Raw genomic sequence first — 13,701 nt, forward strand, 5'->3', positions numbered from 1 at the left:
CATACTCAAGCCCAAACCCCAGCATCTGACCTCGCACGCACCCCACACCCTGAGCCCCTAACCCTGTCACTCCAAGCCCCAATACCCTCTCTCTTACTCCAAAAGACTCATATGCCCCATCTCTAACCTTCTCTGCACCCATCTGCCAAAACCATAACCTCTATACCTCCCCTCTCATCACCAAACAAGCAAAGTACCATCTGAAAATTAACCTTTCCTAAAACCTTGTATTCTGGTTTTGGCAGGGCTCTTTAGCCTCTGACAGCAGATTATTGTGGTGGTTGGGAAAAGATATCTGTGGGAAAGTAAAATTGCTAATGATAGAGGCTTGTTATTTTGTGGCAGTATTATGAGTGTGTGTCAATTGTTAAAAAGTTAAGATGGTAGAGATGGGATATTTTGTGGGAATAAAATCTTTGAGAAACAAATAGAACAAAAGTATATTTATAATATTTTATTATTTTCTAATAATTTCATGTTTAAGTATACAGAGATTTTCCATGGTTGATAAAACCTCAGCAGCAATTATAAGAAATGCTGAAATTGCAAACCATGCCTAATGCTCAATCTTTTCTAGCAAAACATATTTGTCAAATTCAAGTACAGGAAATCCATTATTTCAAATATGAGCAAAGAAGATTTGAAATTAATTACTCTCTGTATAGTAGTGCATCCCTGTTTAACAATCAGTTCTGATGGGAAACTTTTAAGAGTGGTGAAATTGAGACTATTATTGTATAAAGCAGATTTATTGGTCTGTGTACCAATTATGATCTATCCTGTTTGGCCAAATAATATCAACAAGAGAGATAGGAGGCTTAATAATCAACAATCAAATTGTTTTATTTGTGTGTGTGTGTGTATATGTGTGTGTGTGTGTGTGTGTATGTGCGTGTGTGTGAGAGAAGCAGACACAGAGAGAAGGGAGGATAAAAAAAAAATCAAGCTCTTCATTATGTTTACAGTCTGAGGTTAATGTGAATATGAAGTTCAACAGCCCCTTAAGACTGCGTATGCATGTCTACTCTTACTGTAGTGGAGCCAGTCAGACACTGAACCGCAAACACACTCGCACACTGTGCTGTTGGTATTTCATGTTCCTTTCACCCACACCCATACACACACACATGCATCTGAATATCAATGCAAACAACTTCACACAATAACAACACAATTAAACAATTCAGTTTTCTCAACTTTTCCCCTTTTCACATAAAAAAGTTTGAAAGGCTCATATCCAAACTTTTGAACAGAACAATAACTTCATGTAAAATTAACCAACAGACACTGAGAGTACAAAGCCAAAATAGACATAAATTAAACATTAGAAATGACCAGTGCATTTGCATAATGCTCATAGCAAAGTTTTGTCTTCAAATAAACCTGAATGGCCTTGGTGCAACAACCAAATCTCCCAAAAGGATTGAAATCTTTCTCTGTCTCGCTCAGGCTCAACTTCACTTTCTCAAACACACAGACTCGTTCTCTGATACAGCTGTGTAGGAGTATTTGAAAGAATCTATTCAATAATTCATATTTGTATACTAATAAGCAACACAACCATTTCCCTTCATTTATCATAAAAAAGCTGTTAGGACCGTGAAAGCTCAGCAACAGAAACTTGCACACTGACAAACATAACAAATGTTCACACACACATTTTCTCCACAGAATGTAACAGAATGTTCTAAAATTATCCATCTTCCTACAAATTATTATAATTTACAAATCTGTATGATCTGTAACACTGATAAACACTGGAATAATCTCTAACTAAACAATGTGCAATAGAGGTGCAGAAACATGACTTCAGTCAAACAAACAAAGGAGCTCACTTGTTTTAAACCTATTCTGGTAGAAGCTATAAATAACTGCACACTTATAATCATCTTCATGCAGATACACACACTGCTCCTTTCAAATACTCTGCTATAAATATAACCTACAGTAGGCATATATTGTATTGTAAATATATTTACTGTCTGGATCGCACATTGCTTATAGTATCATTATCACACAACGGACAAATAAATTGCTCCTCACTGTCCTGATGTTTATATGAAACCTTAAAACCCTCTTTTATGTTTTTTTTTTTTTCTTTTTTAAATCTCACTTTCTTCACCATACGCCTGAGGTTGTTTAACCTGTCGTCCCCCTTCATTCCTCCTCCATTTGATTATAGTAGCTGAGGGCGAAGTTTTGACTGGCAGCTAGAGGAACCGGACACCCAGGCTCAGCAGTGGCCAGCTCTGCCCCGTCTCTGTACCCCCCGGCTGGGTAATAGGGGCCCTGCAGTGCCTGGACCTTTCCAGTAGGACCGGGCGATCACAGCCACCCCCCATCGCTTGCTACACCAGATAGCAGGCTCTTCGCCTGGGGAAGAGGGAATGGGAAGGAGCCTGCTGTGGATGTCAGTGACCAGAAAAAGGCAGAGGGGGAAAAAAACACAGCAATGAAAACATGCTGGATGGAAGGGAAAAAGACGGGGAAAATGCGAAATGAAGCTCTAGATGTATCCTTTGGGAATAATTTGTAGATGGCTCTGTGTGGTCAGAGACACATTATGTAGTGGCCGGTGACGCTTCATAGTGAATATCTGAACACGCATAGAGAGGAGAGCTCACCATGGTCCACTCTGGCTTTTCTGTTTAATACTACTGAATTTTTACCTGTGTGGTAATGTAAAATTATAACTCTGTATATGAGCCTCTATATTATTTAAATTATGCAAACTCTCAAATTTAGTTTTGAGACCGTTAAACAGCAGAGTAATGATGCAAATAAATGCATAACTTGTATTTGTCCAAAAACAAAAAGGAGTATTGTGCTCTGTTTCCTTGTCACTGCCTGTGCGTCTAATCTAAACTAACAAAGAACAGTGGTGATTAATATCAATTTTACAGTTAGTTTAGTTTATTTGTTCAATGGTGGACATTTGATTTTGGCACCAAAGCCACTCACTGTTGTGAATAATAAAATAACACTTTACCTTTCATACACTAAATCTTTTTTGTCACAAAAATGAATCATAATTCATTTTTTTAATTATTTATGGTTCAACAAGTCTTTATGAAATCCACTGAAATGTCAAAGAACAAAACTATTCACTTGTCACAAAAGTAAAATAATATTTTCCACTGTCAAATCTGCTAAACCATTTCAAATAACAGTTAAAGGCTACATTTGAACTGGGCAAACTTCACATCTGAGCACAAGTCGAAATTCAAATAAGATGTATAATTAAAATAGACAATCACAATCATGAACAAAGAAAAACCATGGCAGTTTAATTTGTAATATTTTGGCAAAAATACCCATACACAAATTTAGTAAACTAAACAATTCTGACAAGTCTCTGTAGTTGGGATTTCATTTCCTTATAATCTTTGATGCTTTCTCTTAATATTAAGAAATCTCCTCAACACTAGAAGATTTATTAAAAATGCTAACAAAACAGAGAAGTCAAAATGTTTTATTCACGCACTCACTACAGCACATTGAAAGTTGTATCTTGCATTATTTGTTTCAAAACACAACCCGTGTCCTTACGGCTCTGAGCCGCGGCACTGTGGGAGGGTAATATTCAGTACTTTGGCTTACATTAACCACACACCAGGCTAACTTTCCCCCTGCTCTGTCTCAGTGGAGTGAAACTGAAGTTTGGATTTCAGAGTTCCCCTTTATCTCTCTTACATCAATTTCCATGCTGGCACTAAGTGTTGCCAGATAGCAACTAGAAGTCCTGTTAAGTTCGCAGGAAATAGAGAGGGAGGGAGGCTGTGTCCTGTTTGTGACCGGACCTTCTCATCATTCAGTGGTGCTAGACTGCCCCCTGCTGTACTCCTGCAGAACATAAATCTATCACACAGTTAATGCTGTTCATCCGATAAAAATGCAGCCAGAAATCACTAAAACCAATGTGTAAAAGCCTGTCATTTTGTAATAACATGGACAAATACAATAAAGCATCCACCATTTTATGGCCACAGTCCTGAAACTGCACACTGGCACGGTGGAGAAGTACGGATGCTGAATCTCCGACTCCTCAACAAAGGGCCTAACGCATTCTCTGTTGAGTCTCTATCTCTGGTGATTAAACTCTGACTTGGTATTCTCTGTTAGTCATGCCACTATATTTCAACTATCATTCATTTTGCAAATCAGGAGAGCAGTAAAATGTGAAAGTATATCTTTCAAAGCTGTCCCTTGCTGTGGGCAAAGACGAACTCCAGACTTTAAAACTTTTAAAAGTTAGACAGGTTCTTTGAAGAGGAGTCAAAGGAGCAATTTAAAGAGACCTGGAGTGGTGTGTACCACTGACTGCTATGGCGTCTCTGCACTGTGTGTGTGTATCAAACTGCCAGCCAGACATGTGCAAGCAAACACACACATTCACTCACTCACACACACACACACACACACACACACACACACACACACACACACACACACACACACACACACACTCCAATAGTTGCTTCTGTACCTGTCTTTGCTTTTTTTTCCCTTTTTTTATTTCAGCAGGGTGAATTTTTATCTAAATGCAAAGCAGGTGATAGGTGCTCCAGTTTCCTCTAGAAGTAGCTCCCTTGTCTGGGCTCTCTTCCTGATAAGAGTCCTACTTTGCCTGACATAAAAGAGCCTGGTATCATTTCCCCTGCCTCCCCAACAACCCCCAGCTCGCTGCCCTCGCCCTTCCCCGAGCTTCACAAAGCTGCCTCTATTTGCTCCCAATTCAGGGCCCAATTGCAGATAAAGTTACAGCAAATTTGTTTGGAGGAAGAGCTGCTGAGGCCTGCGGTCCCTGGGGCAATAACAGCCTTGTCTTGCAGGGGCCGTGGGGAGAGCTGGCAGCAGCAGGAGAACAGAACCCAACACCGCTCAGCCCCACAATGGCCTCAACTCTCCGGGAGGGAAGGCGACGGGAGGGGAGGGGAGGGAGAGATAAAGAGGAGCAGGGATGGATGGATGGATAGAAGGGAGAGACACTCAGCTTGCAGGTGTGGAGAGAGGAAGCAGACGCTTAACCTCGAGACAGGGAGACAGAGACACTAAGACCCACCCATACACACACACAGATATACACGTACACACACACATACAGACACCACCCATCATGCAGGACAGGAGGTAACTCCAGTCCCGTCCATTGTGCCAACGCCTCAGGCAAAGCTGCCACGGTGGCTGATTCACTGTCGGGACGGGTGGGTGACAGCAGTGTGGGTGTGAGAGAGAAAGGCTGCATGTGAGACTATGCGATATCTCTCTTTCTCTCACATGCACACAAAACACACACAACATACACACTAATCACAGCTGGCACTAATGTGCGATGTGTACATGCGGCTGGCATTGCAGAACTAGGCAGAAGGAGAGTAAGGAACCATGAAGAAAATTCTAACGTTTTTGTGGAGGGAATGTTGTGAAGTGACAGTATGACAACTGCATTTTGATGTACTATTGCATTCACAATATCCCACAAATATATAAACACACTTGAATCCCCCCAGGCTTACTTAGCAGTTGATAAGTGCACACATTTGTAAGCTTAGAGGTTGAATTGCCCACAACTCCACCTCTGTAGCTACAGCCATGTTGGAAAGTTAAGTGTAACATCTGTCTAGGAGACAGTCAGTCAGAAACACACGTGAACATGTGAACAGACACACATGCCCATAATCACACACAGCCGTACACCTTCATGAACGCACCACCTTGGCCAGATGGCCCCCATAAAAACCCACTTAAAGAGATGAGCGAAGTGATTAAGAGGCCTCTCAAAGTGAGGGAGAAATGAGAGAAGGATGAAGAAATGGAAGGGAGGGAGGGAGGGAGTACCTGTGTAGAGGAGAGGCCCTAAATACTCTGATGCTTTTAGCTAAGTGCATACTCCTACGATAGCAGACTCCCAAAAGAGCGAGAAGGGGGGGGGGGGGGGGCGCACAATGACACCTAAATTTCAGACTTTGTATAAACTATAAAACGCTATGTCCTTGGCCTAGATACATCCTTTATCGTCATCTGAATACTTTGAATTTAAGTGAGTACAATGAGAATATGAATAGTTGGCACTGTTACTCAGAAATGGGTGTACTATAATCTGTGTTTTCAAAAAGGGTGAAGAACTACACAAGGAATGCACGTGTGTGTGCTTGTGTGTGCTGACATGGAGGCTGCGCTATCCAAGGCTGAGTCCTCTCCATTCACCACGTAGATTGGCAATTCTGAAGTGACCTTGTTTTGCGCAAATTCCTCGACATTTTTGTTTTTGGCTGACATTTTCATTTATTTCTAAAAGATAAGACACAAGGGCTTGTGCCTAGTTCAGCCTTACATGAGAGAAAATGCAAAAGTACATGCGCGCACCAGGCTCACACACAAGTATGCTCGCACACACAGAGGGAAAATGTTAACTGATCAATACTATGTCTCTTCTGACCCATGTCTTGTGATGACACTGTGACCTGCTGTACAAACACACACACACACACACACACACACACACACACACACACACACACAGCCTTGCAGAGATGAAACTGGTGTCAGGCAGCCAAATGCTGCTAATGTCTAATGTCTGCTGTGGAGACACTTAGTGCTCCCATGGTAAAGGGCTGGGGTGGGGCGGGTCCACCTGTCCTGTAGCTACTTAAGTCAGGACACTAAACCAGACAGGATTAAATGCCTGCTCTGTCATCTTTAGGGTAGGAACCTCCAAGCAGCCACTCACTGCCCTGCAGGAGAATGTCTTCTACTGATAGCTCTGCTGTCCAATTACACTTCACCTTTTAATACCAGACACAGATGACAGGGGAGAGAGAGAGAGGGTAGAGAGAGAGAGAGACGATGAAGAAGAGGCTGATGGGAGAGGCTGTCATTTCCTCTGTCTGTAGGAAGAGCTTGTCACACTTCAATAGATTGTAGTTGCATCTTCTAAGTTTCCTAAGATCTATGAGGGTCTCATTTAAAATGGTGTATAGGCTGCCACTCATTCCCAGCAACAAAACAGACACTTGCCACGTATACACAATGAGTGCTTGTATATTCAATGCAAAGCCAGAAAAGGGAGTTCATTGAGACTATTATATCAAGATATTTGAGAGTGCGTGAGTAACAGTCTTTAGTCCGGGGTTACAGTGTGGGAATGTACTTAAATGTGCTTGAGACATCAACAATCTCTCATGTTAGAGTGTGCAATTACCAGTGAAGGATCCATACTTTGTTAGCAGAAATGGTCCTACAGCCTCTGTGATCATGTTACTCTCTTACTGTGCGTGTGTGCGTGTGTGATGTTAACTGGCATAAAATGTATGACCAGTAACATATATGCCTATTGTGTGTCAATATATGTAGAATATATTGATAAATCAATGTAAGTATAGTTTATTTAATTTCAAAAAGTGTGTAACAATTTTAAAATAATTTCTCTATGACAAAAAAATAGGCCTGACTACATTCAAAAATATTTCTGATTGTCTTTCTCCAACATTAAATCATCAATAAACCAAATTAATACAGTATAATCATCTTCGTGGCAACACAGTAATTAACAAAGATATAAATGACATCATGTTTCAGTTCGTCATGTCTGGTAAATTTGTTTGCAATATGCTACAGTTTATGGTACTGTATATGTAAGTACACCTCTACATACCACAAAAGCACAGATGCTCCTCTGTGGAGACTCCCATTCAAAGCAGCTGTTGATGTAGCAGCCTGTGTTGATAAGGAACATGATGCAGCGCCTAACTCGGTTGAAGTTACGCAACAGCAGCTGGAAAGAGAGACAAAGACAAACAGGTCAAAAATGTGCTATAGCAAGGAATACAGTATAGGAGTATATGCATGATCTACCACTCCATTTTGAAAGTAGTATATACAGTACGGTAACATGAACAGTGAGTAAAAAAAAAGACTTAATTATATGCTGTATTGTAAATATGCAGGTAATAGATGAGACGTGTCGTGACAGGCAGCTGGGTGTCATTGAAAATTAACACTAAAACATATGAGGGCATTCTGACCTTTCCAGAAGGTTGTGAGGACAAACTGTTAAAGAAGTCTGTTCTCTCTCCTTTATGTTTAGTTAAGATGTGAATTCATCACAATTTAGTAAGCAAATATGTGAAGTTTTATAATTAGTACCTTACTTAAAATGACATACTGTCATTAAGTCTTATTGTGGTATGTTCATAGCCTGTAGTGTTTCATTCTACTGTCATTTTGTAAAGTTAAGTAGAGCATTTACAAGTTACAACTTGAAATTTGTGGTACTGACCTCACTTTGGCTTCAATATTACAGCATTACATCACTGCGGTAACCATATTGTGCCTCCTTCTTTGGATAGCTATACATGGATGTGGATCAACGTATAGGACAAATGGCTGCATTAAGTGTGACAAGCTGACTCACAAAGTTTCTTTAAGTCGAATCTCCAAGTGATAAAGTTAAGTACAATAATGACAATTTCCAACACAGTCCCCGGATTCTCCTCCCTGAGGGTTCTCCAGGCATTTGGCCAGAGATGAGAGAGAAGTGGCTAACTGCTGTCCTCCCCCTGGGTTGCCAACCATTCAGGGAATAGCATAACAGCAGCGCAGAACACCAACCACCCAATCAGGTCACCACCAGGAGAAAGTGCTCCCAAAGGACAAACAGTCTCTGCAGATCGCTGTTCAAAAAAATTCTAGGCCATTATTTTACTCTTTGGAAAATTGTGTGTGTTTGAATGTGTGCATACTGTGGGTATACAGTGGGTGTTTGCTGCATTACAGTAAAGTCTATTGTCTGTATGTATGTGTGTTTCCGGGTGCATGTGGTTAGGGGTGGCTTGGCTGCTTTGATGCTAGATGAGAGCAGGATTCCTCCCTCTCTATGTATAATTATGTGAAGCTTTTTGTTGCCAAACTGAGGATGACTGTATGGTGTCCTGCTGGGGACACAGAGACCCTGAGGACTGCAAAACTGTGAATCATCCATTTCAACGTTCCTCAGCACATGCACTTGATGTACATGCTGTACTCTTCTTGGCTCATTACTGCAATAACTGCCTTGATAAAGGATATTTCACTTTTCATGAATTATTTCAAAGAGTGCCTTGAGTTATTCCTTAAAAACACTTAGCAAAGTAGTGAAGCCATTTATTAAGTCACATGTCATAATTGCAATTAAATGCTTGTGTTTGGCAGCTTATGATTTTTTTCTTTTCTTTTCTCCGTGTGTGTGTGTCTGCACACTAAGCAGCAAGCAACAGCAGGGGAGCTGCTACCACACAAAAGAGCCCTCATGGGGCAATCCCTCCAAAGCAGCCAGTGACATCATCATTGCGAGACGTTGACATGGGTCATCTCTGTGAGTCAGAGGTGAAATGGAGATGAAAAAAGGATTCTGCACTTGGGAGAGAAGCATAGAGTGGGCCGAGACAGTGAGACAGAAAGCAACAGAGAAGGCAGAAACATTGAGGAAAGAAGGGAATAGATGGAGGGTTGACAAAAGGGTGGTATGGGAGCTGGTGTGTGTGTGTGTGTGTGTGTGTGTGTGTGTGTGTGTGTGTGTGTGTGTGTGTGTGTATGTGTGTTGTGTTGCGCTGGGCACGGCTGCGCTCGGCCGTGCATGGCGCAGCATTGACTGCTGAGCCCAAACGGTCACTCATATGACATGTCTGATGTGGGCCAGCCCCTACTATTCAGCCCTTTGTGGTGCCGCCACACTGAGTGGCGTGACAATGAAGTGCAAAGCAGCAGTGGCAAAGAGGGCCAACTATAAGGATGGCCAATCTACTTATGCACCCCACAGCTGACAGCTTGACATTTCTATTCACCACTCAGAGTGGATGCGAGGGGGGGAGAGATGAGAGAAGGGAGAGAGGAGGGAAGAAAGAAAAAAAGAAATGAAATGCTGTTTTTCCTTCAATCATCCTGTTATATCTTGCCCACACAGTTGTTGTGCTTTGCAAGATGCCACTCTTCAGGCTTGTTGGTTTTGCTTCAGACAGTTAAGCAGAATAGCTGATGCAGTGGTGGACACAGATAAAAATGAGGCGGAGTGGTAGAAGATAAGTGTTGGCTGCTGATGTACCTGTTTGGACACTCTGGGCTCCTCCTCGATATACTTCTGCTCGATGGGAATCAACGTCCTGAGACCAGCCTTCACCTGGAGGATGGAGTGAACACACACACAGTGTCATAAACAGCAAATGGTGAGACTGAAATGACATTCATTTAAAAGGATCCAGATGAGTAAAATGATAGAGATGAGAATAATGAATTAGCGAGGGAATATATTTGGATTATTTGGAAGGATTTTCTAACACATTGCGCGCTGATATAACATGGCAGCACATGCGTAGAGCGTGCCCCATGTCAGAGGCTAGAGAGAGCGGGAGAGAAAGCTGTAAGATGGCCGCTATAGGACACACACAGTGATGGTGAATGGGGGAACAAAGGCTGCTGAGAGGGAGTCTTCGATAATTAAAGCCAAAACGAGGACGAGGGACAAGGGACGAGGGATGAGATGGAAGCAAGGGAGGGGGGGGACAAACAGAATAAAGACAACAGCAGCGTGGGTGCATGGGGGGGTGCTGGAGAGAACAAGAGAGGATGGAGAGAGAGAGAGAGGATAATGGGGGGTGGAGGGCAAAATAAAAAAAAAATCAGGGAAGAGAATCAAAAAAGCAAAAGAAAGACTTACAGCATTAAAAATCACGTCTATTTCGAGAAAGATGACCCCTTTTGTTGGCCCTGTCAGCTCCTTGCTTTTCAAGGCGTAGGCTTTGCGTTCTCCATTTTGGATCTGTGGGAGAGGGACATGACAGGCGTCTGTCTGGCAATACCCGGCTGAATCGGCTCCCCGGGCCACCTTTGAACCCCAGCTGCTGGCGCTGACAGGGAACCCAAAACAACTGTGGCAACTCTGACAAGTACCTGTTCATTACCCACTGCAGCTCGGCTCTGTCAAACAGAAATTAACTATCCTGGGGAATCATACTGTACAGCAGAGCATGGATATATTAGATACACAGGTCTTTCACAGGCTATCTATATATTTTTTTCAAATGTAAGAGACACTCACACGTCGTTCTTTTTTCTCCAAATCACATCGTTCTATCTCTCGATCAGTGTCATTTTCATATCATCTTTCATCCCCTCACTTTCTTTCTTCTCACCTATCAATCTCTTCTTTTTTCTCAGACCTCTCTTCCATTTTTTTCTCTGCTTCCTGTCATCTCTTCCTCTTTGTGAAATAATAACAGTCTCATCTGTGAAGCTGCAAAAATAACCTCTGCTTTTTATATCTTCCACTGTGTGTTTTCATTCCTTCTGTTCCTCTATGTTCTCTCCATTATCCCCAAGGGAAAAAGAAAAAGAAACACACACAGAATTCTATCTTTGACTCACATTTAGTAAAGGAATAGCCACTTTCCCCAGGAAGTCTGCGCTTCTGTCTCGGTCCTCGTCGTAAACAGTGACCTCGAGCACCGAATGGATGTCCTTCACATTACTAGACCACACACAAAGACAATGCCACTGACATATATGCTAAAAATATGGGCTACAAACTCCAACAGTGTGAAAGCTATCACATCTTGCACAGGCTTCTTTAAATATTAAAGAACACACAGAAAACAGTTTAAAATCTGAAATGCTCTATAAGGCATAACAAATGTTATTATTTAAAAACCCTCTGCTGAATTTACATAAAAGTTTAAAAACCACCATTCACATGCTTTATGTGATATTGCACTGCATTATTGCATGAGCTAAGTGGAACTTAAGTGTGAAGCTCAGACGTGTCATCTTTTGAAAACTAGGCTACTAAGAAGATGGCTGATGTTATGTATAGAAAGGAGGCTATGAGAAAGATGTGCACTCAAAGAATGACTAAATTAACCCGTCCCATCACTGGGAATTCATGAGTTTTTACTGTGAAAAAAATTGCATCATATATAGATAAGAAATTATGCTGAATTTGCTCTCTCTCTTTTAATTACAGCCACAGTGTACCTATGTATCTGAGAAGAAACAGATTTTTGAATAAGGAGATTTCAATTTTATAAGCCTTATTTCTAACATACACTAATATATTGTCCTGGATTTTCTTGTTGGCACATGACACATTTTTAAACACTATAAAAGAAACAGTTGTATTAACAATAATAAAAGTAACATTACACACAATAAATGTAAATAATAAAAGTCCAGAATGATTTTTTTAAATACAAAAAACCTGCAAATAAAATGCAATTATATTGAAGTTTTTAATAAGACTGTTGCTTTACCAGTTTTTAATTCAAAGACATATGTTAGTTAAAAAAATCCATGTTTATTTTGTACATGTACAGACTTGTGGGTATTGTAAAAGCCACTCACAAAGTGAAGACCTTGTTCCACTCTGGGTTGAGGTTTTTGTAGACAGTGTGAGTCTGCAGCCGATCGTTACTCAGCTCCACCACACAGAATGGGTCACTCTTACCTGCCGAGCAAAAATACAAGAATGACCTTCTTAGTGAAGAGAGACATAAACACAGAAGACGCTTAAGTCCTGTTAGCTTGAGGTTTCAAAGAAAGCACAAATCTAAAGTAATTCCAACAGCTTTTGTCTATCTCCAATCCCTCATACTATTAAGACAGATAGTATATAGCATCCTCCCCTTATACCACATGACAGCTCCAATACTCCGGACTTATCAGAACTGCAATAATATGATTCTTTCATTTTTTTTGCCCAAATGCCGTATATATTATACGACAGTATATCAGTGGAAAGCTGCAAGCCGTTTCTATCAACAGCCTGGGAACATTGACAACTAGAAGATAAGCTCCAGGACAACTGTGCCCTGGGCAGCCGCAAGGAGGGGGTGGGAGAGAGAAAAAACAGAGAAGACTTTGAGAATGGATGGTGTTGGGAACATAGAGGGCAATGCGGCTCTGAAGGCCAGAGAAGTTCAGAGTAGAAGATAAAGACGGCTGAGAAGGGGTGTGAGAGATGTAGCTGGTCCATGATTAGCGATTCTAAAACAAGCAAGCAGTGAGACGGTAGCGGCAACAACGTGAAGCAAAAAATGAGTGAAAGCAGGAACATGAGAATTAAATGATGAAAGAATGACAGAGAAAACATTTCCTCATCTCCATTTTTGCAGGGAAAGAGTTTTTTTTTTTTTTTTCAAAACAAGAAAATCACTGCTGGAGTTTTATGCAGTGGCAACAATACTATTTTTCATTACAGTGATAATAATAACAATAGCAATAATAATAACAAAAAAAAAAACACACTCAAATTTCAGATTTCTCCTACAGAATAATAAATAATTTAAAAAACTCAAGCATCATATTTCAAATAATTTGAGTGGCCTGTCGCTGCCAAAAGATAAAACTTTAATACACTATGTGAGAACTTTAAAGACCCTTAGACGTTATAAAACACAGATATGATATATGGTTCCCTATAAATCATATTCATTAATGCTAATTCATTCCAACAAAACTTTCAATTCAGGATTTACTATGGTTATGTAAGTGGGTAGGGAGAGAATGAAAGAGAGGCCGAGATGAGAAAAAAAAAACATAATCACAAAGTTATTTCCTCCTCCTGAGAATAGCATACTGTACTATGTCCTATATATTCTCTATTTGTTTACTAACATCTCACATTTCAATTTCTTTGTACACAGAAAGGACTGAGACCAGCTCCCCATGCCTGCA

The 13,701-nt window shown here is 40.9% G+C and overlaps 1 protein-coding gene across 5 annotated transcripts in view; it reads right to left on the reverse strand.

Moving 5' to 3' along the window:
• mctp1a (multiple C2 domains, transmembrane 1a) overlaps positions 1 to 13,701 on the reverse strand; it is a 133,311-nt gene that overhangs the window by 38,337 nt on the left and 81,273 nt on the right. For all 5 annotated transcript variants that reach the window (XM_018668601.2, XM_018668602.2, XM_018668603.2 and 2 more), the window contains 5 exons: positions 12,370 to 12,472; positions 11,398 to 11,500; positions 10,691 to 10,792; positions 10,079 to 10,153; positions 7,655 to 7,774 (listed from right to left, as the gene is read on the reverse strand). In XM_018668601.2, coding sequence (XP_018524117.1) covers positions 7,655 to 7,774; positions 10,079 to 10,153; positions 10,691 to 10,792; positions 11,398 to 11,500; positions 12,370 to 12,472 — 503 coding nt within the window. The remainder of the gene's footprint in view (positions 1 to 7,654; positions 7,775 to 10,078; positions 10,154 to 10,690; positions 10,793 to 11,397; positions 11,501 to 12,369; positions 12,473 to 13,701) is intronic.

This window comes from Lates calcarifer, linkage group LG13 (genome assembly GCF_001640805.2).
Source record: "Lates calcarifer isolate ASB-BC8 linkage group LG13, TLL_Latcal_v3, whole genome shotgun sequence".
NCBI classification, from domain to species: Eukaryota; Metazoa; Chordata; class Actinopteri; family Centropomidae; genus Lates; species Lates calcarifer.